Source organism: Astatotilapia calliptera, chromosome 18, assembly GCF_964374335.1.
Source record: "Astatotilapia calliptera chromosome 18, fAstCal68.1, whole genome shotgun sequence".
Classification (NCBI taxonomy): Eukaryota; Metazoa; Chordata; class Actinopteri; order Cichliformes; family Cichlidae; genus Astatotilapia; species Astatotilapia calliptera.
Genome location: NC_137439.1, coordinates 13,498,502 through 13,523,416, shown reverse-complemented (window position 1 = coordinate 13,523,416; position 24,915 = coordinate 13,498,502). Strand labels below are relative to the sequence as shown.

The window sequence follows — 24,915 nt, the reverse complement described above, 5'->3', positions numbered from 1 at the left end:
ATGTGATTGGCCAATAAAGAGGGCTGTTACAAGCAACATTTGAGGTTGAGGTTAATTTCACGTTGGAAGAAAGGAAATTTGAGGTCAGAGGCCAAACCCCCCACCCCAAATAAATAAATAACTAAAAAGTGGAGCAGTTTTGAGTAAACCATATTCAGGGCAACGTGTCCTGGCTCTAACCTCACATCCTTTCATAGCCTTTACTTCTCTTATTTGCTCAAGTTTCTTGCCCTCAGGCGGTCAAAGATACCGTGTTGCCCGATGCTGCTTCAAATGAATGCATGCGACAGCAGAAGCAGTAGAGAAGTGAACTTGGGACACTGATTCGCATGTCTGAACACAGACAGGAACTTATGTAACACTGGCTGTGCCCTCTGTAAAAAAAAAAAAAAAAAAAGTCTGCTCCTTTCACTCTTCTTGTTTCCTTCTTCCTCCTTCTCCTCTTGATGCACCCTCCCCTGCCACCCACCCCCACTCTATTCAGTGTTCGTGTCACCCGGCAACTCGCCATATCCATCAAGGAGACCCGATCAATAGGCGCTGGCCTTTCTTCCCCATCCACCTCGCAGAAGCGCACAAGTGGTCTTATTGCTTATGTAATGATTGACTTATCGGGTCATTTGGCTGCCTACTTTGCTACTGTTCGCCAATTGGGGCCAGGGAGGGGGCATTGACTGTTTACGGATACATGTGAGAACGTCTGATTTGGGAGAAAGGGGGTAATGGTGAGCAATGGGTGGCAGCGTGAAGACCAGACTGCGGGTCTGAGGGCAGGAATCCAAGAGAAGGCAGGCAGTTTGAATGTCGAGGGGAGGTAGATGAAGAAGGCAGGCGCAGCGAACGATTAGCATGCTCGCCAAAATCCAATTAGACACCGCCCAAGAGAAAGACTGACAAGCAGACAGACAAACAGCCCAGGAGACAGCCAGAGAGTGCAGCTGCACCGGTCTGCGGTAATGAAGTCACTGGTTTCCAAATAGCAAATAGAGGAAGCCAGAAAGATGCAGCTGTCTGCCGTCTGTGCCGCAGCCACTGTGTCAACCCGGCCAGGGAGACAGACAGAGGAAGGCTGTTCTCTCCGTCTGACACTTCTGACTCGGGGCCAGCACAACGCTACAAACAAGGCTGGGGCAAAAAAAAAAGGAAAAGCAGCAAACTGCTACACCCACCATGTTGGGGCTGCTCATTAGCGTTAGGAGACAAGCCCAAAATATCAAATCAGATTGCTTCTGCTCTTTCCTCTCTCGCTTATAGTGTAAAAAAATTTTTTAGTAGCATGAGCTTATTTACACAATACATTTGAAAATGGCTTTAAAAATATGAGGAACCATTTTCAGTCTAAAGAATGAGCGTCTGTAACAAACCCTGAGGTCAAAATGAAATCATTGTCTGTCGAATACTAAAGTGACTCCGGTGATAAGGTTTCAGCTTGTTGCTGTGTGCGTTGGTTGTGTCTAGTAAACTGTTTACACAGCAGGGATCAGTAGACAGGCTAGCACTGCCTCCAGGCACAAAGCGCCTTTATGGAGCGCAGGTCCTGGAGTTTTTAACTGCACCTTTTTAAGCCAAACAGTCCGAGCAGGATTTGGGACTGGGGGGGATTCCAGAAAGCTCCCCTCTTGTTTTCTATGAGGTCCCAGAAATCTCTGTTAAAACTGCTTGTAAATGTGCACATTGACACTGTGTGTAAATAAGGGACATTGGGTAACAGTATACATTTGGGGTTAGACCAACACGCACGAAGGCGAGCCATCTTTCTAAAAAGAAGACTCAACTATGAGCTTGCCTGCCTGGCCGTCCACCAACTGGGATGTGGAAACTATGAGTCACGCAGCCAGTGCGGTGGAGGCGGCTGGACACAGAGAGTCTGGAGGATGTTCAGGGTGAGAGACACGTCCGTCTGTTTCGCTTCCTGTTCAGTTAACGCACACTTTCATTACAGGAATACACAAACAGAGAGTGGCTGAATGTGAAGGGAGAGCCCCTGTGTCCTGACTTCAGTACGAGGTCATCGTGTTCCTCCGGTCACTGACCTTTCACACACTCGTAAATCTGTTCAGGAGGGAGTGGTGTGAAGCTTATACTGGCATCCTCTATCAAGTCACCTGCTTCCTGGACACTCTCATGCAAACATCTTTCCAGGAATTTTAGCCATTTGTGACTTTGTCTGTCTCTGTCAACACCAGCATAACTGTTACATAAAATTTCACCACTGCTGTTAACCCTGCAAAAACCATTTCCACTGAAACCAAAACCCCACAAACACCATGTTCTGGTGTTTGTGGGGTTTTAACTAGGAGAAGAAAATGAGAGAGAAAAAAAAAAAAAAAAAAAAAAAAAAAACTTTGACTGAGAAAAAAATTAATAAAAAAAAAATCACCACCTCACAGAGGAGACAGCACCTGAAACTGTGGTGAGACACATGCTCCAGAGGGCCTGGCAATGTGTGAGTGTGTGAGACAGAGAAACAAAGATGTGTCATACTGGCCTACACACACACACAGGGGCAATGTGTCTCACACATAAACACACACACCACTGATACTGCGGGACTCATCAGCCCCCTCGACATTAGGTACATGGTGCAGTAGTTTGTGCGCTAGTTTCCCTCTGAGCTACAAAAATGTCTCTGGCTTTCAGAAAGAACGTCTGTGGCTTCCAACATGCATACCGGCTGGGAAGAAGCGAGACAGGAATGTGGTCAGGACGCTGGGCGAGACGGTAGATGCTATTTCCGATGCATTCGCAAAAGGCAAATAATTCCTCTGTCTCGCACACATAAGTTGTGTGTCTTGAGCCGTACAAACCTCACACTCTGCACAAACTCTGCTCAGTCTTGCATGCAACCAGCTGCCAAGTAGTGACATATAAATCCTGACAATGACAGCTAACTTCACCAAAAACATGCATATAGATTTGCGTGTGAGCTAACCAGCCATTCACCCAGAATACAGTGCAAACCGGGGTAGTCCGCTGTGGTCACAGAGAGGTCATGAGACGACATAAACCAGTTAATAGCAGTGAAACGAGCTGGAGTTTCTCCCCCTCCTCCTCTTCTAAACACTGACCTTTCAATAGGATCGCTGTCCTTGTGGCTTCTATATTGCACTGGCATGATTTTTTTTTTCTACACAGCAACTTAAAAAAACAAAAAAAATACATAGGAGCAGTAAAAAAAAAAAAAAAAAAAAAAAAAAAATCACAATCAAATCAAATATAAACCCATTCCAAAGTGCTGGGAGTGACTAAATAAAGCTAAGTGGTCTGCTGAAAGTTAAAATAAGATAAATTTCTTTTAATAAATGTTGCCAGTCAAAACTATAACGGAAACTAAGCTTCAATTAACTGCACAGCCCTGCTTAACATCGGTTGATGTTCCACTACTGAAAGTGTGGCTTTCAGTACGTGTAGACTGTTCCAACATTCATTTTTTTAAACCAGCCAAAAAGCTCCTAAGCTGTGAACGGCACGAGATTTCCTTTCCATCAGCCATTATCTCAGACTGTGCTGAAAGAATGGAGATGAAGTAAACCTGGGTAAACTGGCCAGTTATTAGTCAGTAAAAAAGGGACCAGCTTATTTCCTTTTTAACTCTGTTTAGCTACAGTTAGTTTCCAGTGTGGGCTTCCCTGTTTCAGTTTAGTTTTTAATAGTTGACAATGTTAGGTTTCAGTTTAGATTTTATTCATTTTACTAGTTAGGTTTATAAAAATGGAGGGCTTTTGCCATGGGCATCTCTCTCAGAAGTACAGATTAGATATTACAATATGAATAAAGCACTTTTTGAAGGCAGCTGACTCGGTCCCATAGACATGTACCCTCATACAGGTAGGTTCCGATACCAAATTTGACTAAACAATAATTCAAACGAAACATTTCCTCTACAGTTAGTTGTAAGTGCAATATTGTGTCACTTAGTTTTCTTTCTTTTCCCTTTAAAAGTCTTTGTTGGCTATAATAACCTTGGTGCTGACAGATAACTCCAGTACCAGAGTTTCAGGGTTGCTTCCTGAGCCTCGCATATTGGCCTTTTGTTCAGTGACATTCCCACCGACCTCCAGGTGACCCGGAGGACAAATGATGCACTTCCCCTTCAGCTGTGGCCAGCTGGCCTTACTTCGTCTGATCAGACCTGCCCAGGCAGATGTCACCACCTGTCCCAGGCCTCAGACACACACACTAGGTCAACACTGGTTTAAGAAAACACCAGCCATTTTATTCAAATGAGCCCAACACACAAAACACAAGTCTGGAAGAGGGCAGGACAGAGGACGTGTCAGCTAGACAAACAAATATGGAGACTTTAATTCAAGAGAAAAGCTTTCACCGGTCAAACAGCAGAATGGTGATGAATGAGGATTTATAGCAAGCAAAGACACACTCAGCTTACACGGGTATCACTAAACAGGTGCACTTACTTTGTCTAGCGACCTCTTGAGCTGATAGTGGAACTTCTCTTTGACTTCGTCCAGCAGCTGCTTGAGTCTGGGCTCCTCCGGGGTCCCCTGGTACTTTCTGGCAAGCTGCAGGTAGCAGGGCCACTTGGCTGAGTCAAAGCCCCAGTGGCAGGTCCTCTTATCAGGTGACTTGTGCGAATGCATGACAAACTTCTGCGGTGAAAAGAGCAACTGGCACTCCACACACTGGATGCAGGGCACCTCGGGCTGGGTGTAGAACTGGGGCACAAAGAGACCCTGGCACTTCCCCAGACACTGGTGCTCCACCTGGAAGCTGGCTTCACTCTCCTTCAGGAGGCCCTGGGCTGACAGCTTACCGCTGGGGTCAGCAGGCAGGGCTGCACCAGGACGCAGCAGAGCGTTGCAGAGCCGCTGTGCATCCGTCAGTGTAATGAGGCCACAGGAAGGCGCGTTGAACGGCAGAATGCCCAGCACCTTTAGGATGTGCAGCTGCTCGGCGTCACAGCGAGAGCAGTAGACGTACAGCTCGTCGCACACGGTGTTGATCTGCTGCAGTGAGAAGTCGCGGAGCACGGAGTTGAGCACCTGGGGCAGGCAGAGCCGCTTCTCGCCCCCAACAACGAAGCAGGAGATGGACTCTCCCTCCAGCAGAGAGTGGGTGAGTTCAGTAGAGCTGTCGCAAGGAACCAGCAAAGGGCCCCCTCCCAAAACAGGAGGGGAGGGCAGGGGGGGCATGCCGGCCTGGGAATGCTCATGGCCCGTACGCGCAGAGAAGGCAGCCGGGCCCCCGAGGGAGCTCTGACTGCTGAGGGTGAACTGGGCCAGTGTGTGTTTAAGCCCAGGGCTCAGGTCCAGGGCTTTAGTAGAGCCCATAATGTGCAGTTCAGCCCGGCCTTCCATGTCCATGTCACAGTCAGGGCGTGGGTCCTCAGTCTGCTCCCTCTTCACCTTGGGAGTTTTGGGGAGGGAGGGCAGGGAGTCCAAGCTGCGACGCTTCAGGTTGATCTCCGCCATCACGCGCTTCTTGATGGGCGCGTCTTCCAGCCGCTCTCTGTACAGCCGTTTCATGTTGCCCTTGAATGAGGTCAAGTCTTTGAAAGGGGTTTTCAGGCTGGTCTGGGTGCTGGCCATATCTAAGCACAGGGTTATTGTCGTTTCTGCGAGCTGACCAAGTTCTCGTATTCCTCTGGGTCTCTTTTCCTCCTTAACTCTTCTCAAATCTTCTGGCGATGAGACACATGCATGATCGTTACTGAAGATTTCTATCGTCTGATCTGTTCCCTGAGCATGAAAACACAAGGAAAAAATAGAAATAAAAAATTAATCACAGTCTTTTCTACCTTTCCTGTAGACAGATGAACAAACTGAAAAAATATCTGGAGCATTAAAGGTTTAATGGTGTCCCTGCGGGGTTGTTGAACAAGTCATTGGCTGTCAGCTTGGCCCGCTATACCAAATGGCCATTACCATACTTCACACAAACACGGGGGTTTTCTTCTTGGCTCTTGTAATTGAACCCCAGAGGAAGAAATTTGCATCCACCAAAGGTTCAAACGAGAAAACTTCTCAGCGCTGAGTGAGAATTTTAACAAGCCAAACCAGTTGACCACACAAGACAAACAGAAATCCTTCTCCACCACCACAACCACCAACACCCTACCTTTACCCCCCTCTCCCCCGTCATTACATTGTTAATGAGCGGCTGATCCACAATGCTCAAAAACATTTCACTTTGCAAATGAAAGTGCCCTTCCCAGCCACATTGTACGCTCCCGTAGGTGTGCTTACCCCACGCTGACCCCATCAACTCCGTGAAAAACAACTGATAAAAGCGTTAACAGCAGTCATCCCCTTCCCTCAATCCTCTCACAGCTTGACATTCAGCACTGTGGAAACCGATGTCCCCCCAATCTCTCTCTCCCTCCGTCTGCCTTTTTTGTTTTTAACTCTCGGATTTTACTAATAAGGTAAACACCGAGCGGCTTTACCGAATTTAAAACGCCTTGTAGTTGGTAATGGCTGCATTATGGTGCTGCAATATGACAGCAAGAGACAGCAGATTCCATGCACTTCGGCTCTGATGATACGCTTTCTGGTGTGGTAACGAAATGCTCTTTCTCTATATATACACGCATAGAGAGAGACACACACACACGCACGCACGCACACACACGCCAAACGGAATTTTTGGCTTGTCAAAAAGGTAAACAGGCAGACTCGGTTAATTAACCACAAGACATGGTTTTGCATGCTTCTGCAAATTTTAGCATCCCGACGTTTTCTCTTTTTTTCCACCGACTGACGAGAAGAAGAAAAAAAGCTGTCGCGGTGCAAAACCTCTGAAACGGGTGGATGTTTGTGGGCGTAATAATGGCAAATACCACCGTGGGCCGATTGGCAAAAACAGCCATAAACACGGCAAAATTCAAATCAGTGGCTGACATAAAGGAGCGTTTGCCCCGATTTTTCTCGTGTTTTTTTTAAACAAATCTATCTCGGTTTGCTTCCCCCAAGACACAAACAGTCTTTTCTCGCGCAGCCTCTCGCCCGAGCTGGACTTATTCACGTCACCCGCACTACTTCTTAGTACCCTTTTTTTTTGGTGCAAGGACACCGCGTATAACGCCAACTATCCCCCTCCTCCTCCAACTCCAGTCTGCAGCCTCTACCTCGCCTCCTCTGCTGGCTCGGCACTGGTATGCAGACAGTGCTGATAATGACATTCACTGTCTGCGATACAGTCTGCTGTGGTGTGGTGAAGGCACCGCGGTTGGGCATTTATGCGCACACGCCGATTTTGGTGAGGGCACGGTGAGGTTTAAACCCGTGGCAATCTCCCCTCTCCAATCCCCCCCAAACACAGGTAGAACACTTGTCACTAAGGGTCAAAACACTTGCAATAGGTGTTTAATATTAAATATATGAGTGCTAGATTATTTAAAATAAGAATATGTTCTGAGTGTAAAAAATGTGCGCATTTGACTGGAAACCCGCTGAGAAGCAGCTCTCGGGTCCTTTAACACTAAATCATCATAGCGCTAGCTAGCCCGACCACCCCAGTCAGCCTTGCTCCGATACAGCCGCTCGTATAGCAGTCTGAACAGCTCAGAGGGCTGTGAAGCAGGCTAACCCAGCTCCCGTGAGTACAGACGGGCTCACTTTTGCCCAGTTCCCTCCCCCAGCAGCAATAACAACCAGAGTAAAGCAGGCAGAACCGACTTCAGCGCTCATATACATTGTAAGCATTGACCGCGACCGTTGGGGGGATAAACAGCCACCATATTAAGGCAGGCTAACCCCGCGCAGAGACTAATAAAGCAGGCTTACCGAGAGCACGGAAAGCGTTAACATCACGACTGGCTAACCCCAGATAGACACCGATACGGCAGGCTAAAGCAGATTAGCTTCGCTCCCCTTCACTCCGCTACTCACTGTCGGCCAAACGCAGGAATTCAACCATAATCGTTAATCACCGGCTCGGATTCGCTACTAACAAACCAACCTCCCGTCCCTCCTTAACGGGCCCATTTAACCGGCTCCGTCCTTTGAAACGGCGAGCACTTGCCTGGACGCTGTGTATCGGCCGTCCTCACTCTCCCGGGGTCCTCTCAGTACTGGAAAAGCCTGGCGGAGCGTCAACAAGATGCAGCTAGGCTCCACTACAGCGCCGTAACGTCACGCTGCACACGGCCGAGAGGCGGATACGTCACCCGGCTGACGGAAACTATGCGGGGGTGTCTCTCGCCTGTCTCTCCTCCTGTCTGTCGGCTCGCGTGTCTGTCTGTCTCACACAGTCTGTGAGGTTTGCGTTTCCTTCAGGAGCAGGTAACGCTGCAGAGGCGGCCCCAGCTTTTTAAAAGGGGGGCGTAAGAGCTGGCGGGGGGAGGGGGCAAATCTAACAAACAACTTGAAAAACACCCCCCATACAGATGTGTTAAATACATCCTTTTGTTAAAGAATATTAACAGGTCTGTTCAGTGTATTAAAAAAAGGAAAAAAGAAAGAAAAACTTGTACAACTGTTTTACAAAGTGACTAAACAAGTATTTAGACTGTGAGGTCATATCAGAAATGGCACTAATCTTAACTCCATGTTATCGCCATGTGTAATTATTTATTTTTTTAATTGTTTTTCCAAGTCTTCCTGACATGGGGCAGTTTTCCAATTTCACTGTACTATTGTACTATGTATGACTGTGCAATGACAATAAAGAGTTATCTTATCTTACGTAAAGCAAGTGCACTTGTTTTCAGAATCATATACGTTATTATATTGAATCATCTATATTAATTAATTAATGCTCATTTCACTTTATTGCTGCAGCTTGAGATCATCTTAATAACTAATGTATTATTATGTATTATTATAAATATTAATATTAATAACAATAATAGAGCTCAATGGAGCAGCTCTGTGGCCTGATACAGATGTAATACATATAAGGCAAGGCTGTACAAGAGTTTAAGCATCCTTTTGTACTGAATAACTTGAATAACTGTGGTGAGCATTTATACCCTCTGAGGTATCTTTTGTATAATTTAAAATAATCCAAAGCCATCAATGAAGTAGCTACCATTGACTATAAATACAACCTCAGTCTTTTAAATGCCTAAAATATAATACCATTATTTTGAAAAGGAAGAAAATGTTACACACTAAATAAGAGAAATTATTTTAATACATATTTCTTTATTGTATTTTACTATAAGCCTTATTATAACTATTTGAAAGGGTATGGGAAACTTTTTTTAAAAAGGAAACTGGAGTTTATATATCTTGATGCATTCTCAATCATCCAGGTAAGTAAATCTCCAAAGGCTGATTTTGTTCATCTGGACGTGAAAACGCTACTTCCAGATGAACAGAGTCAACCTTTGGAGATGGAGTTTATATATTTTTTAAAGTGTCAGCTTTATTTGTTATATAATGTAAGCCATGCTAGTTTGTTATTTCTTCAGAAATTGCACAGGGTTTTCTTTTATTTATTTATTTTTTTTCTTGAGTTATATGGATTGCCATGCTTGGATTTAAAGGAAGATTTTTTTTTCTGCAGTTCCCTGGTTTGACTTACATATATTGCACCAAGTAGACTGAAAGCATAGCCTGTATATAAATGATGGACATAGTCACTCTGCTGCCTTTCACTATTTGGGGAAATTTCATTATGAGTTTATGAGTTCAGCATTTTCATCACCACCTTGTTCCTTTGAAATTAGATGTGGTGAGAGAGGGATAGATGCAACTGTGAAACCACCCCCTTGTTTGCTAATTAGCATATCCTCAACAATCATACTTACAATTCAAAATAAGGATGACCAGTCTACAACAGTTCAGAGCAAAAAGACCTGAGGACAATTTTCACATAGACTTCTATATAATTGGAACTTGGGATCATTACTTGCTAGCTATAACGCTACAATCATGTTTCATACTATGTATGAGCTGATCTGTGCTGGACTACTATGTAAAACCAAAAACTTGGTGACAGTTGGAAGAAAAAACCCTCTTTTAACAGAACAGAAAGAAATACTCAATTCTGGCTTTCAAATGTCAATGCCTCTTGAGTATCTAAGAAGAATATTAAAACGTAAACAGCAGGATAGCTCTAAACACATCTCAACACACCAAGTGGCAAAATGCTGCCTCCTGGATGTGAAAGTCTTAATTAAATTTTATGGAAGGTAATTATAAAATGTAACTTTAAGTAAAAGCCATAATTGGATGCCGGATTGGAGTCTTTGCTAGGCCTGTTCTGGCCCTCGAGCCTTATGTTTGACCCCTCTGAGCTAGACAATTGAAACTTGGACACAGTTGGGTGTTCCACTAGGACGATAATCTAAAACACACATAAAAACCAGTTTTTAAATGGATGAAAGAGACTCAAATTTAACATCAACCATATCGAAGATTTGTTGACTACGTGTAAGAGCAACTGTAAGATTACAGGAAGCCAACAAATTTAAATTAATTCTAGCAATTCTGCCAAGAAGAGTGGTCAAATATCCAGCCGGAATTATCCCAGAAGCTTGTTGATGGCAACCGAAAGCATCTGATCGAGGTCACACGTACTACGGGACATTTAAACAGGCATTACCACAACTTTAAGTCAAGAGTAGCAAAGCCAAAACTTTTCAGGATGACTTTCCTGTAGAAAATCAGTTCAAAAATTCTGTGCGGACATCTTTAAATGTCTTGCTTTTTCCATCCAGCCACCCAACAGGATACTCAAACATATTCAGTTTACAAGGATATAAAACGGATACAAGCAGAAGTCATCAGTTTCCAAAATTACATTTACAACAGTTCATGTGTCTGATTATTTATGGCTTAGATCATTTTGTGGTTATTGACGTGGCCTCAGTTGATATTTCCTGGCACGAAATGGCACTCCAGTTGCTTCATCTATCTCACTGGCTTCCCATCAAGTTTGCAGTAGAAAACACACACACACACAGCTAGAGAGAGGGGGTGGGATAATAGAGGGCAAACTCACTGGGTAAAAAGGGTGGTTTCCTCTCCCAAAGCTCCCCTCCCCCCCTTTTTAATACGGCCCTTTCTTTTAAAAAAAGGTCAAGAGGTCATTCAGGAGCACCATTGTCCTTCTAGGCGCTGTGAGAGTTAATGAAATCTGACTACGAGGATGTTTAGACGTTACATTTTCTAATTTAAAGACGGCCATGTTGTATTAACTTTAAATACTCTCGAATCTGAATCCACACTATCATTTATAAAAGTCCCGTTTTCTGCAGGAATCTGTGAAGGTTATCTTCCTCTGTCGACACATGCTGGCGTTTTCTCAGCTGGAGTGCACCGTGGCTGGCTGACCCACAATCTGATGTCACACGTCTGTGAGAACAGAGAGGCTCGATAAAGCTTTGATAAACAACACGGTCGGACGTTTCGCCGCAGCCTCTCTCTGCCTCTCTCACTGGTTCGCTCTCTGACAGCAAGGTCAGCAATTGCATTATGAGAGCAGATGTGCATACACCCCATCCAGCCCCAGAGAACAACAAGAGGGACATTGATTTTCCTGTAATAACATCACTCTGTGTACTGCAGGGAGTAAATTAATCTCATATGTGCAATAATGTGACCAGCACTGATTGTTCATTAGGGGTATGCAGCAAAAAGAAAAAACAAATCCGAAGGATGAAGAGGACAGTGGTGGGGGGAGCTTGAGTTCACAGACAGAGAGTAGCAGTCTTCTGCATTGATAAGCCTCTCCATTAGCCGAGAGCCTGTCTAACCGTTATTGGACTTTGTACTAAGTGGACCCTGGGGCCAGACACCTCGCAGTTGTTTTCATACATCTCATCTGGGATCAATGGCAGATATTGAAATACGTACTAAGCCGTTCAGCAGATGTTTGTGGAGCTCGCTGAAGTGGTGGTCTGAGGTCTTCGCGCCTTCACCGCAGAGTGTGAAGTGTCAGAAGGACACTTGCGAGGTTTTCTTCTCCGTGATGTGTCAGCATGTATCAGGTTTCTCCTCGGTATCAGATCGTCATTTGTCTCCTATAATTAAGCACGAAGCAGCGGGGAACTATGTAAAATTTTATGCAATTAGGTGCTTTAAATAACGTTGATATCAAATCCGACTGATTGGACGCTAATATGCTCCCTCTAAACCCTTCTAAATCACATGGCCCACTTTTTGGAAACTTAAATCCTATTTGGTACACAACTTGGAGAAATCTGAGAGACACCAGAATACTCTGAAACCCGATTCGAGTTTGGGAAGCAGAACAAAATCTGGAAACCAGAAACCATCGCAAATGATCCAAACCAGGGCACCTCTAACTCATGTAGCAGCTTCTAAAGTTAAAATAATCAAAGTACAGCATGAGATTCTTCCTGTCCTGATATCTCAGACCAGTCCGCCAATGGAATCTGAATAAACCAAGTATTGATCTAATAGCAGCGTTTGCTTTTCCCCAGCTCTATAATCAGTTCCCTGAGTCATTTACGTAGGGAGCAGTGACTGAATAAATGTACTCTTCTGTGTTGAGTCTTGAGTCAACCCTCATTGCTGTATAAATGGAAATTGGATGTCAATATTTGGTATGACCACCTTTATAGTTCATCACACCCTGAACTCTCTTAGACAAGCTTTCTTGTCGTTTGTCAGGCTGCTTAAAGGACATTCAAAGCTCTTCTTTGGATGTTGGCTGACTTTTTGTTCTCTCCTCTGTCAGGATGATCTCACACCGCTTAAATAACGCTGACATCCGAGCTCTGGGGAGGCCAATCCATGACTGATAAAATGGAAAATTTGAAAATTCAATTATTTTAGCATTAAAAACATGATTTCAGGTAAAGAGCTTGCACATGCTTTATGTTTCTCAACAGAAACATAAATAATGAGTTTATTATTTACTAATGGGTCTAATAAACCTGTTAAGCATTGTATGCTTTTACTGCATTGGCAGTGTGTTTGAGATCAGTGTTACTCTGTCCAGATGGTCTTACACAGTGCAATTCCATCTGTTTTGAAAAGATCCCCAACGCCACAGGCTGAAATTCAGCCCCAAACCATGACACAGCCTTCACCGTGTCCTGACATATTGATGATGATTTGAACAAAAAAGTTCAAAATTGGATTCATCCCTCTGCAAGACCTGTTGGCACTGATTTTCAGTCCAGTTATGGTGCAGTTTGGTATACCTGAGCCTTTTGTCCCTTCCCTAAGAACAGCTTCTTGACAGCCACCAGCACTGAGATCAATTCTGACAAGGCGTCAGTAGAGACAAACAGTAGATCAGCTGAAGGGTCAGATGCATCTCTCAAGTCTTTTTTTCCCTTTTGCTTATAGACACCACTTTCAGATACTGTTCATCTACTGTAGATATCTTTAGTTAATAATTATATAAATAACTAAAACAAATGATATGTATGTTACTGGCAGCCTGTTACAAAGTGCCATGTGTACTGTACTGCACTACAACAGTCAAGAGTTTTGTGTTTGGCCTGACCTATGAATCATTCAGTGTCCAAAGAAAAATTTTGAGAGACCTTCAGAAGCCTGGAGAGCTATTGCTCAAGACCATTTAAAAAATTACAAGTTTGACTTCTTAGAAACAAAATACAAGGAAATGAGGGGTGACTCAAGAGTTTTACACAGAGCTGTACATAATAATAATAATTCCACCTCGTATTGTGTCATATACACACCATTACAGAGGTGTACGATCACGAGAAAGAGCTTCAAATAATGAGATCATTGTATGTGAAATCCTCGTGTGCGCTCTGTTTTTGACTCTGTTTGACTTCAAAGAAAGAGGATATCCTTAATGTGATCGTTGAAGGCACAGCCCTAGCTGTGTGCACAGAAACCCCACCCACCTGTTGGTAAAAGCTTCTGTTCGTGAGCGGCAGCAAACCACAAGACAGTTCTGCTTAAGCAAAGAGGAGCTCAAACAGCTTGTTTCAGACAGTGATTGACCTGAGGTGCTGCAACAAAGCCAAGCATAAGACAAAGAAGCTTATTTTTGATACTTAAAATCATACAAAGCTACTCTAGAAGACTTGCATAAATGTAGAGCTGGAAATGAGCATAGATGGTTCACTTTAACCTGGCCTGGTCTCCAATACCTGAAAATCTTTATGGAGTCGAGTGCATCCTTTAATTAGACTGCATGTGAATATTATTGAAAAATGCACAATAATGTCACATGTGAACATCAAAATAATGTTATTCCTTCCTTTGTGCAAATTCACTGTAAGAGATGGTCTTCAAAATTCACAGTTCTTTTGATGCAGAGGTGCAACACATAAGAAAGGCTGCATCAGCAGTAGGGACCTGTCTTTAATAAGCAGGTCTGTACTGCCAGACTTGAATGACTGAAATAACATTCAGGTTCTTCATCACTGTCATCATAAATGTCAGCGTTTCTGCTGGAAGTTAACTACATTAACAGTCCTGGTCAGGATTATTAACTCTCGTACATAATCCCGTGTTTGAAGCCGTTTCACAGATTATTAAAAAAGACAGCGCTGCTCACTTTCATCAGATAATGTACTTTGAGTCAAGTTAAAATTAGTATTCGGTGTTGCTGTCTTCTGAGTAATAGCCTTAAACCAACAGCCCCTTATGACGCACAGCCAGTATGTGATTTATGTACTAAGAATGAAATAAAAAATGACAACACACTCTAAAATGAGAAACTGCTGTGGGGGGGAAAGAGCAGACAGAAATGTGGCAGACGCATACATCATCATACCGGGGGATTTCCAAATGCTACACCTTGTCTCACGCAGCTTAATAAGATCCACATCTGTAACTGTGACTGCTCTGATATTTAAGGGGAACTTAATTAACATAATTGATGCTACATGCAATACTGTACAAATGTCTTGAGTCACCCCTCATTTCTTCATATTTTGTTTCCAAGGAGTCACTTTTTCCTAATTTCTTAAAAGCAGTCTGGAGTTCTTCAGGCTTTCTGGAGGCTTTCAGAAGTTTGTCTTTGGACATTGGCTGCTTTTTCACTCATTTGCATTCCAGTCCTTGTACCTGACCATTTTCTTATTTTAAGCTACGTAACACTGACCTAAGAATAATTCTAGGATAAAAATTCACCGAACTCAAGGGATTATACACAATAACAGACAACTTCGCTAAGAACCAATTTCAAATTATATCTTTAATCACTGTGTTACTAGCAACCTGTCACAAAAACCCATTTTTGTTGTATTTCTTTAGTTGAATCAATTAAAAATTATAATGATAACATAATATATAGCATATAATAGTATTTTTGGAGCAACAAGCCGATTCCCAAAGCATTATTAGCTGAAAAACATATCTTGGCATGATTTACAGTTTATACTTCATACTACATTTGAGGAAACTGTTATTAAATTTGAGGAGGCTACTGACTGAATGCAGTGAGGACCTCAATGCAGACGCTTGGAGGAAATTGAAGACTGATATAAAGTAAGCCATTTATTCAACTGAACACACACACAGTACAAAATGAGAAAAACAGAACATTATACATTTACTTAAACCAAAAACAGAGTAACACTGGGTCAGGTCACTCTGATAAATAAAAGGAGAGATAGTGACCATAAATATACAGAAGGGCAATCAGTGGAAGTGGAGACAGCTGAGGACGACGAGACACAGGTGGACTAAATCACAGCTGACGAGACAGAGGAAGAAAAACTCTGAAGAAGAATCCATGAAGTAAATGGAAACACTGAACAAACCAGAAATTAAATAGATTATTTAAATAAACAAAACTTCAAAGTCCAAAAAATTAAATAAAAAAAAACCTTGGAGGACAAAAGAAGAAGTGGTAGGCAAAAATATCTATGGCAGATGTCAAGAAGCCGTTCTTAAGGAAGGGAAAGAGGGAGAAAAGGCTGAGGTATGCTGAATTATGCTGAAAATTAGTGGAAACAGGTTTGATGAATGTAGATATTAAACTTTCAACACATTTTGGATCAATTTATCGTTGATATGTACGAAGGAGATCACAAGAAGTGCAGCAGTGAGTGTCTACAGCCATCTGTAAAACACAGTGGAGGCACTGTCATAGTTTGAGCCGGCAATGTTGGAGATCTTGTCAAAACTGATGAAATCATAAATGCAGAAAAGTACCATCAAATTTTGATCGAGCATTCAAAACCATCTGGGAAGTGTCTGATTGGAAACGTCTTCATTTTTCAGCCAATGCAATAAAACCATACCACACAGTGGAAACACACAGTGGACACTGTCAGTCATCGATTGGCCTCCCAGAGTCCGGTCCTCAACATTATGGAAGTTTGCACATTTCAATAAATCACTGCACCTGTTTCCTATTCTCCCAGCAAAATATGCAGAAATGAGGGGTGGCTCCAGACGTTTGCACTGTACTCTATGGTTATATTATATGTTGCTGTGTTTCTGGTTTCTTCTTGCTGCTGGGTAGAGCAGATTTAATGAGGAGGACATATGTAAGCATGTAGACACATGCAGACACCCAGTTCCCCCGACATGGATTAAGAGTATTGCTGAATTTGAAGACAAATTAAAAGTACTTTTAGTCTTTAATCTTTAAAGTGGAGTGTGGTGTAATATCCAACGACTAAATCAAACCAACTAAAACTGAAATCTCTGATAAGATTTTTTTTCACTTTTCAGTCATCGGTTTGCTGTCTTTACTGCAGCTGAGCACATTTGTCAGCCCCACTCATTTACACACAAGATGAAGGTGTTCGTCCCATGTTTTTGTTACACTATGGCTCAAGAAGCTTTAATGGCATTGTTTACAGTCACTTAAGTGACAAATAAGAAACAAGCCTACATGTTTGACTGCAGATGTTAGTCACTCAGAGCAAGTCATTAGCGTTACAGTGAAGAGCGCCACTAAAAGCAGTGAGATGCACCTCACCGTGTGTTTTACTAAGTATAATTTTTGTGTTGCTTAATTAATCCCCCCAGGGACGGAATAAAACACCCAACAAGATAAGTGCAATTAGAACAGGATGTTTTTTTTCAGCCCGTTCCCTGTTTTACATCATTAATTATGCAAGGTTAGCCTTCCCCGTGTCTTCCACTGGGCGATGTGAAGCCACAGCGCCTGGGGAGGCCTACCCCTGTTCTCCACCAGAGAGGGCACAGGAACAATGTCAAATATGCCATCACGGGAATAGAGAATTATGCAAAAGACATTTATCCTTGGTGCTGCCCTGCTTGCAGCACCATGTCTTCTGCAGTCGCACAAAGGGAGCAATTTCTACAAAATTTCCTGGTTCATCCTCTACGATGGTTGAGAGGAGTAGGATGGTTCCCTGCCCACTGCTGTGCGAGCTATTGCAGCACACTAATCAATATATTTTATTATTTTTGACACACCATTATTTCCATGACCTAACTTTCACCTCTTAACGCACAGCGCTGTCTGTGTTCGTGACCTTTTAGCCCACTAGGGATGACAAGACCCTTCTAAAAGTCAAAGAGGAGTCATGTGACCATCAGAGCCACAGGGAGCTGGAGTAAAAGAGCACAACCTTGCACCTCGAGTATATTTCCCTTCTCTCCAGACACTCGTGTGGGTGAGAGCTCATGTTTGGGAGTGGGCAGCAGTGAAAAGTCCCATTGTGATGTTTCATGAGCCCAAGAGTGCACCAAAGAAAGAAAAATCCTCTTTAGTGCAAGAGCCACCCTGAAAAACTGCTCCAGTGTGGGTGTCACTGGTGCAGCATACTTTATTTATTCAATTACAACTTTTATTGCCAAAGTTTCACAACTACTCGATGGATTTAAACACACACACACACAAATCCCAAAAGGAAGAATCTACCTGTCTTTGCTTCTAGTATAACAAAGCATAACATAGTATTTCATATTCTCTCCCACATGTGAAATTGGTTATTGCATTAACATATTTGTCATTAATAAAAATAAATTAATTATTTGCAGGCAGATTTGGTTGGGACCATCACAAAAACACCAGCCGGGGTTTGATGAAGAGGTCCAGCTGTGCTGAATCCAGCGATATGAAATCTACGACTGCATAAGGTTGAGAAAGGGTTTCAGATTAAAAAGTCTACGACGTGCCTGCGAAAAATAAACAGGTGAAAAATGGTATTATTCTACTTCAAAGTATACAAGTTGTTCATCCACTTAAAACCACTTTAAAATCTGGAATTTGGTCACTGTATAGAATTTTTGAAAGTTTTCTCTTTTCACATCTAGTTTTAGTTTAATTTTAGATCACAATAATAATCTTGGTTCCCTGATTACTCAGTGACAAAATACGAGTTGATTTCAGGGTTTAAGCTTGCATTTGGTAAATTGTCACTTAAATTCTCAATGTGAGCTTCAAACAAATGAGAGCACAAGTGAGGGACGCCATTGTTAGGCTTAAAGACCAAAATAAATCAAATAAACCCATCAGAGAGAGAGAGCGAGCAAAAAAGAGCTCAAAGAGAAAGAGCTCAAAATCCTCACTTTAAATTAAATGTGTAAATTTTGTTATACATGTACAATATCAAATGTAATCGAATCAGGTCAAATAAAAGTTAGTTGATTGGTGTACATTGTTTATACGAATCACATTTTTCTGTGTCATTAATTATCTGAATGAATAAATTTGATGTTTGGTGTACGTTTGTAAAAAGAATGGACGCACTGGACAATTCAGCAACATTGAAAGGCCTGAAAAACCACAGAGGACGACTGAAGTGGATGATGACAGAATTATTTCCATGGTTAAGAGAAATAACGTTACATCTAACCAAGTCTAGACTCTCGATGAAGTAGGCGTATCATTATCAGTGTATAATCACCAGACATCTTCATTAATGGAAGAATGACAGGGTGCAGACCACCGGTTATACTTAAGAACAGGAGATTAATTTATAGCAGGATGATGGGAATTGTTGTATGCAATACTGAAACTATCAGTTAATGTGTGTGTGGGTGTGTAACCGCTGAAGTACACTCACTCACACTGACTGAAAGTGAAATGAACTAAATTATATGAAACAGAAAGTACATGCTTTACAGAGTAAAATGATGCACCTCCAAGAACCAAAAGGTTTATTTCCATCATTAACCAGGGTCTCTGATGTCTGAGTGATGTAATCAGAGGGACCAGTGAGAGACAGACTCAAAGGAAAAAAAATGTAGAGAGAAAAGGAGCAGAGGCAAAGATACCCAGCGTTTCATCCCTGGCACAAAAAAACCAACTCCCAACCGTGTTAAATTTTTTATCAAAACATCTGAATCCTCAGCTGCACGGTGAGCAGCGGTGATGTTGCTGTGACGTCACCGGAGATCTACTTGCCAAAGCTCCTCAAAGGGAAATGAAAACTCGTACTGAATATTAATTATTCCTCTGAACCACATGATAACTATTCTGAAGATAACCCAGGGGACAAAAAGTGTTACATATATATGTTTTTAGTGGCTGAATCAAACAAATCAGTAGAAACGTTGCTGTATTTTTAACCACAATCAATATCTGATGCACAAAAATGAAATTCTGAACCCTGTACTGCATTCACTCCCACTTCCTCTAGTTCTCTTTTTTTAATTCTTGCTTTTCATTGAACGTACTAAAGGCTTTTCCTCCTAAATAGTATCTTTATAATTCATTAAGAGCTCTAATTTATTTCCGCTTCTTTTGTACTTACTAGTGCCTTTTAAACCAAAGACAGAGCCACACCAACAAACACATATTACCACAAGGAGAGAAATAAAATGTTTATTTTAGTGTCTGTTTTTTCTTTTTTTCTCTGAACGCTAATAATAAAGTTCACCAGTGTCCTGTGGATGGCAAACATCCTCAAAACACAACAAGTACAACAAAAAGTGTTTCCATTGGGATCACCCAGTAACATTTTGGAATCAATGTAGTGATTAAAAAAAAAAGAACAAAAAAAACAATCAAAACTAACCATATCCACAAAAGAAAGAAACAACAAAGCAACAGTAACAAGTGTAACAGATCAGAGTGCTCCGCCAGAGGACCTGGAGGTTTGTGCACCCCCGCTTACAGTTTGCGGGTACAGAGCGAGTCTTTATTATGCTTTATGTTTTTAACAGTTTTATAAAATATCTAATTCAGAAAATAAACTGTGGGCCGAACATGGTAAAAACTGAGTCCAGTGGATATGGGTTACAGCTTTAAAACCTTTTCACGGTGCGGTCCGCTGCTCTTTTGAGCTCTTCTTTCTTTTAATATTTGATTTGCAGCACAAAAAAAAGACAAACATGGAATGAATACCAAAGAAAGAAAGACTGATAACAGATCATAAATTTTTAGAAAGTGTTAAAATAAGAGGGGGATCTAAATATATATATTTCTATGACAGCACATCTTCCTTACGTATTCTGTACCCTCTAATACGTACCAGCAAGACATTTCATGTGTTTAGTTTTTGGTTCTGTATGAATGTGAGCGTCACCAACAGCCCCCGCGCAGAAAGATAAAAACCCGTGCTCCAGCTTTCAGGTATCGTGTGCCATTTTTCCAGAACGAGCGTCTTCATTTCACTGTTTGAGAGCATTTCCTTGTTATTAGTGTTACGTTGCCGCTTCGGTTCCTTCACTGTGGAAGAAGGGACCTGAAGTAGCCCCTTACCGTCCAGACGTTGAGCATTCATGTTTTTTTTTGTTTTGTTTTTTACTCAGGGCTGGAACATTTAACACTTTGACAAATGGTAAACAAAACATGAGAAAAATATATTGTTTTTATTTATTTTTTCATTTCTACTCTTTTCCTTTCTTTTTTTTTTTTTTAAAGGCTAGTGTTATTATTTTTTCTACAGAGAAGGGCGGGGGACGTCGTGACAAAGCTAATTCCAAAAACTTTAAGATGTCAGTGCTGTCCGACTGGCTTGAAGCTAAAAAGTCGCTGTCTAACGTTTATCCTCATTAGTATTTTCATGTATGTACAAATAAAATATGGATTGAAAACACCCCACCAGCTGGAAGAAGAGGAAGCTCAGTTCATCTGTCGGGAGGGGGCCGTGCCTCTTCCCCCCCACCCCCCCACACATACAGCGACACTGGAAGAACTTAGCAGCCACTTTGGCCACCGACAAAGAGGCCCCGACGAGATATTTCTGATATCAGTGCAGATTTACATGATATAAAAATAATTAAGAAAGAAGGTAGGCTTAAGGACAAGTGGCTATAAATGGCAGAGTGTGAGATTCGATTTGGCAAATAAGCGTTCTACTTGTGCATGTGTGCGGCCCTCGAACAGAAGGTGGATGTCATCGGGTTGTCTCGTAAACATGCAGCTTGAAGACACTGAGACGCCACGTAAACACGTGCATGAGTGTGTGTGTGGTGTGGTGTGCGTGTGCACAGACGCCACGCCCCCTCACACACACTCTTCCGCCGACATGAGCAGAGGGTTGATGTACTCGAAGCCTTCAAACTCAGACTGGTCGATCTTCTTCACGACGTCCCTGAAAAAGGAAAAAAAAAAATGGAGGAGAAAAGATCAAAAAGTTGGTTAAAATCGACAGAAAACTGAGGCTGCAACAGGAAATGAGCACAAAATGAAGCGCTGACTCACTCGTCATCAGGCGTGAGCTGGATTGGCTCGTTGGTGAACTGGGCGTCAAAGTTGTCCAGTCCGTATTCCCCTGAGATGTTGGGCTTGAACGGAGGGACCACCTGTTTATGTTCCAGCTGGAAGTAAAGCAAAGGACGAAGGTAGGACCCAGTTTTTAAATAATTCTTTAAATAACCAATTAGTTGCTTAATAGAAAATTAATCTGCAAGTATTTTTGTGATTGATTAACCAAAAAAAAAAAAAAAAAAAAAAAGAGCTTTTCAGAGTGGCCAGAAAAATCTAATTTCAAAGCATCTGTTTGGTCTCTGAGAAACTGTGACTATATTTTTCATACACTAAGAGATGAATCTATTGAGAAATAATCTGTGAATAATGGAAACAATCCTTGTTTGCAGTCTTATTAAGAAGCTTCAAATAGTGACTGTATCAAGGTTGTATATGAGTTTGTCCAACAGGATTTCTGAGAGGATAAGCTCTCCCGCAGCTGTAATCAGGCCTGAGTGACGTCCTCTCCACTCAAAAGCATTTGATAAGATAAGATAAGATAAGACTTTATTGATCCCACAACGGGGAAATGTTTGCATCACCTCAGCTCAGGTACAGATATATGAAAAAATTTGAACACAGAGTAAAAACTTTTATTAGGGACTTCCACTCATTTCCTCTGCCTGTGGTTTCATTTATCACAGTGTACGTGCAGCTCTCTGTCCCGAGTGTTACTGCACTTGTTTGGAGGGCAATAACTGCTCCCTCTGCAGGCCAGAGAGCACACTGCGGGGCAAACATCAGCGTTGGGGGAAACGGGGTGGGAGGGTTGTAAGCTGATCCTCCAGACACTCTGACCGAGTGCTGGGTCTCAGCTCCAGACCAAACAGGGAAAAGAGGTCATGGTGATCCTGGCGAGCTGCCCTGTCTGTCTGTCTGTCTGTGCAGATAAAGCTGATGTTACGTGCTCTGTCTTCTTTAAAAGATTTAAAGCAGATTTAATCTGGATTAGTTTAACACTTAAATGACCATACTATAATTTATACAGTAATGCTTTTAATGGCTTTTAAGAGTTGTCTTTATCTATGAAACACTCTAAAATGTTCTGATGTACTTAAATGTCGTTTTCTCTGGAGAGAGTTTACAAATTTAGTCAAATATAAATTTCCTGTATTTTCTTTTCAATAACAGACTGTTTTAATTATTAAGGTGTGTTTGAGTGAACTGTGTATTACAGTTTGCTGGGAGCCTAACACCAAACTCGAAACTAACTTTGATCAACAAATTACAATCAAGTCTTCACAGTCAGGGTGCTTTATTAATCCTTTGTTGCTTCCAGGCTTCTGTTTAGCATACACATCACTCCTGACCACCTCCTGGTATATCAATAAAGACGAGGGTTGGATGCCCATTGAACGGTTTCTGGGTTTTTCCATAGGCAGCTGCATAGGCAGAGACCCCTCTCCTTGACCTCTATAATAAATCAATAAATGTGAGGTCTAACACAGTATTGACAGAATATGATAGAAGCTGATCACTCTACAAAAGAGCTTCAAGGCTCACTCCTAACAGGCTTTCAAGGGGTAAAGATATCTTGTGTGTCTGTAATATATGCATGTTGTGCAGAGTAATATTTTGATGACACAGTTTTCCATTATCCATGCCACATCAATGGGCCAATTTCATATGAGAAATTTAAGATATTGGAGGTAGGTTAGTATTTTTACAATTTAAAAATGTCACGACGCATATAAACATGTGGCGGGCGTCCAAAATGACTCTAGATGAGGTCACTTGAGAGTTAATTACGTTTATAAATGGGTAGAAAATGTAAACTTTTTTTAGTAAAGTACGACGAATACGTGACAGCAAATTCAGATATGACAGATTTGTTCTCATCGCTAAAAATACCACAACAGTATAATTTCATTCTAATTAAGTAAAAAAACCCAAAAACAAATAGTATTAAACACAATTAGCCCTAAACTGCAAAATTCACTTTCATCCTTTACCTTAAACAACTTAACATAAAATCAAATTATTTATTATTAAATTAATTAATTTTATTTAATTAATTAATTTTATTTTTCCTTAAACAACAGAGACAGGTAAGTAAAACAGATAAATTAAATAAAGAAGGTTCAATAAAAGTGTTCAGAAACAAAGTTTATCACACTAAGTCGTGTTTGCCTCATCTTTGTCATTACTTTATGTGATTTCATTTTTTATCAGTTGGCATATCAAACTCCGCCCCCCCCCTCCCCCTCCAATTGTTGTCATTTTCATTAACTGATGGCACGACCATAGCTGGACTGGCCATCGGCCCACCAGGCATTGTTGGTGATTTTTCGTTTTTATGTGCCGATTTTTTTTTATTTTATTTTTTTTGTAACGGTATAAACAATGAGAGGTGGTGGATTGGCCAGATGCTGGTCAATGTGTAAAAATAGCTCAGTTGTTTGGTGGTGGCAATGGCGGCGCTTCCACAGAGGCCAGCAGGTGGATGAGAGAAAGGGGAGGCAGGAGGAGGAGAGACCAGAGGCGGCCGCCGGTCCGAGTGTCAGGTGAACTGAACTTCAGGTAAGAAGTTATGACCTGCAATCTATCTGGGTCAGATACATAACAAATTTAGGTTGAGTTTATTTTCGTTGTGCTGACTTTTAGTCAGTTACAATAACTCGTACTGCGAACTAACAAGCATGACGGAGTTTCTATACAGCTGGGTGGGTGCTATGATGTTACTGATAGTGAACTTCATTTTATTCATAAGGTTAATTAGTAGAGTTGTCAACCATCCCATTAAAAAACGGAATCGTCTCGTATTCAGAGAAAATATTACGCGTTTCTTATTGAGGTGAAAAGGAACAGTTTGTCCCGGACTTCAGCTACAATGAAAAAGACACAAAGCTGGAATTATTCTGTGTTTACGCTGCACAGCTGCCTCTTCTTCTCTCATATTTTCTCCTGTTTCTACTTCAATCATGAAACTGATCAATGATCAGCTGATCGTCTCTCTTGTTTGTTTATCGCCCACTTTGCGCCAGAAAGAGGAAACCGCGCTAAACAACAGCAGCACGTTTAAGCTTGATCAGCTGATGTTAGAATTTATTTAATATTAATTTCTACTATCAGCTGATGTTTGCTGGAGCCACAGCTGTAAAGCTGCTGGTCATGATGTCGGTTTGGATATGTGGTGAGAGGGAAACATGAAGATGAAACCAGGAGATGTTCTTACTGAACAGGTGATGGAGAAACAGGTTTACCTTTTAGGTGACATGAATGAGTTGAAGGGAAGTTATGAACTGTTTCTGAGAGACGAATAACACCAGGATCCTTTTTCTAAGTAGCTGACAGCTGGTAACTGTGCAGGGGCGGGTCTAGCCAAGTTTTGCCAGGGGGCCAGGTAGGACATTAACAGGTAAAGGGGGGCACAAAGAAATACTTTCTTATTCTCATTTAAAATATCTAGCTTTTAATAAATAATTATCT

The 24,915-nt window shown here is 41.8% G+C and overlaps 2 protein-coding genes across 2 annotated transcripts in view; both read right to left on the bottom strand.

Annotated features, from left to right (window-relative positions):
* Positions 1 to 8,121, bottom strand: part of skila (SKI-like proto-oncogene a) — a 31,920-nt gene extending 23,799 nt beyond the window's left edge. The window contains exons 1-2 of the mRNA XM_026148880.2: positions 7,984 to 8,121; positions 4,419 to 5,699 (exon numbers count right to left, since the gene is read on the bottom strand). Of these exons, the coding sequence (XP_026004665.2) occupies positions 4,419 to 5,549 (1,131 nt within the window). The 5' untranslated portion in view covers positions 5,550 to 5,699; positions 7,984 to 8,121. The remainder of the gene's footprint in view (positions 1 to 4,418; positions 5,700 to 7,983) is intronic.
* Positions 8,122 to 19,591: 11,470 nt separating this feature from the next.
* prkci (protein kinase C, iota) overlaps positions 19,592 to 24,915 on the bottom strand; it is a 45,119-nt gene continuing 39,795 nt past the window's right edge. The window contains exons 17-18 of the mRNA XM_026149056.2: positions 21,442 to 21,557; positions 19,592 to 21,331 (exon numbers count right to left, since the gene is read on the bottom strand). Coding sequence (XP_026004841.2) covers positions 21,244 to 21,331; positions 21,442 to 21,557 — 204 coding nt within the window. The 3' untranslated portion in view covers positions 19,592 to 21,243. The remainder of the gene's footprint in view (positions 21,332 to 21,441; positions 21,558 to 24,915) is intronic.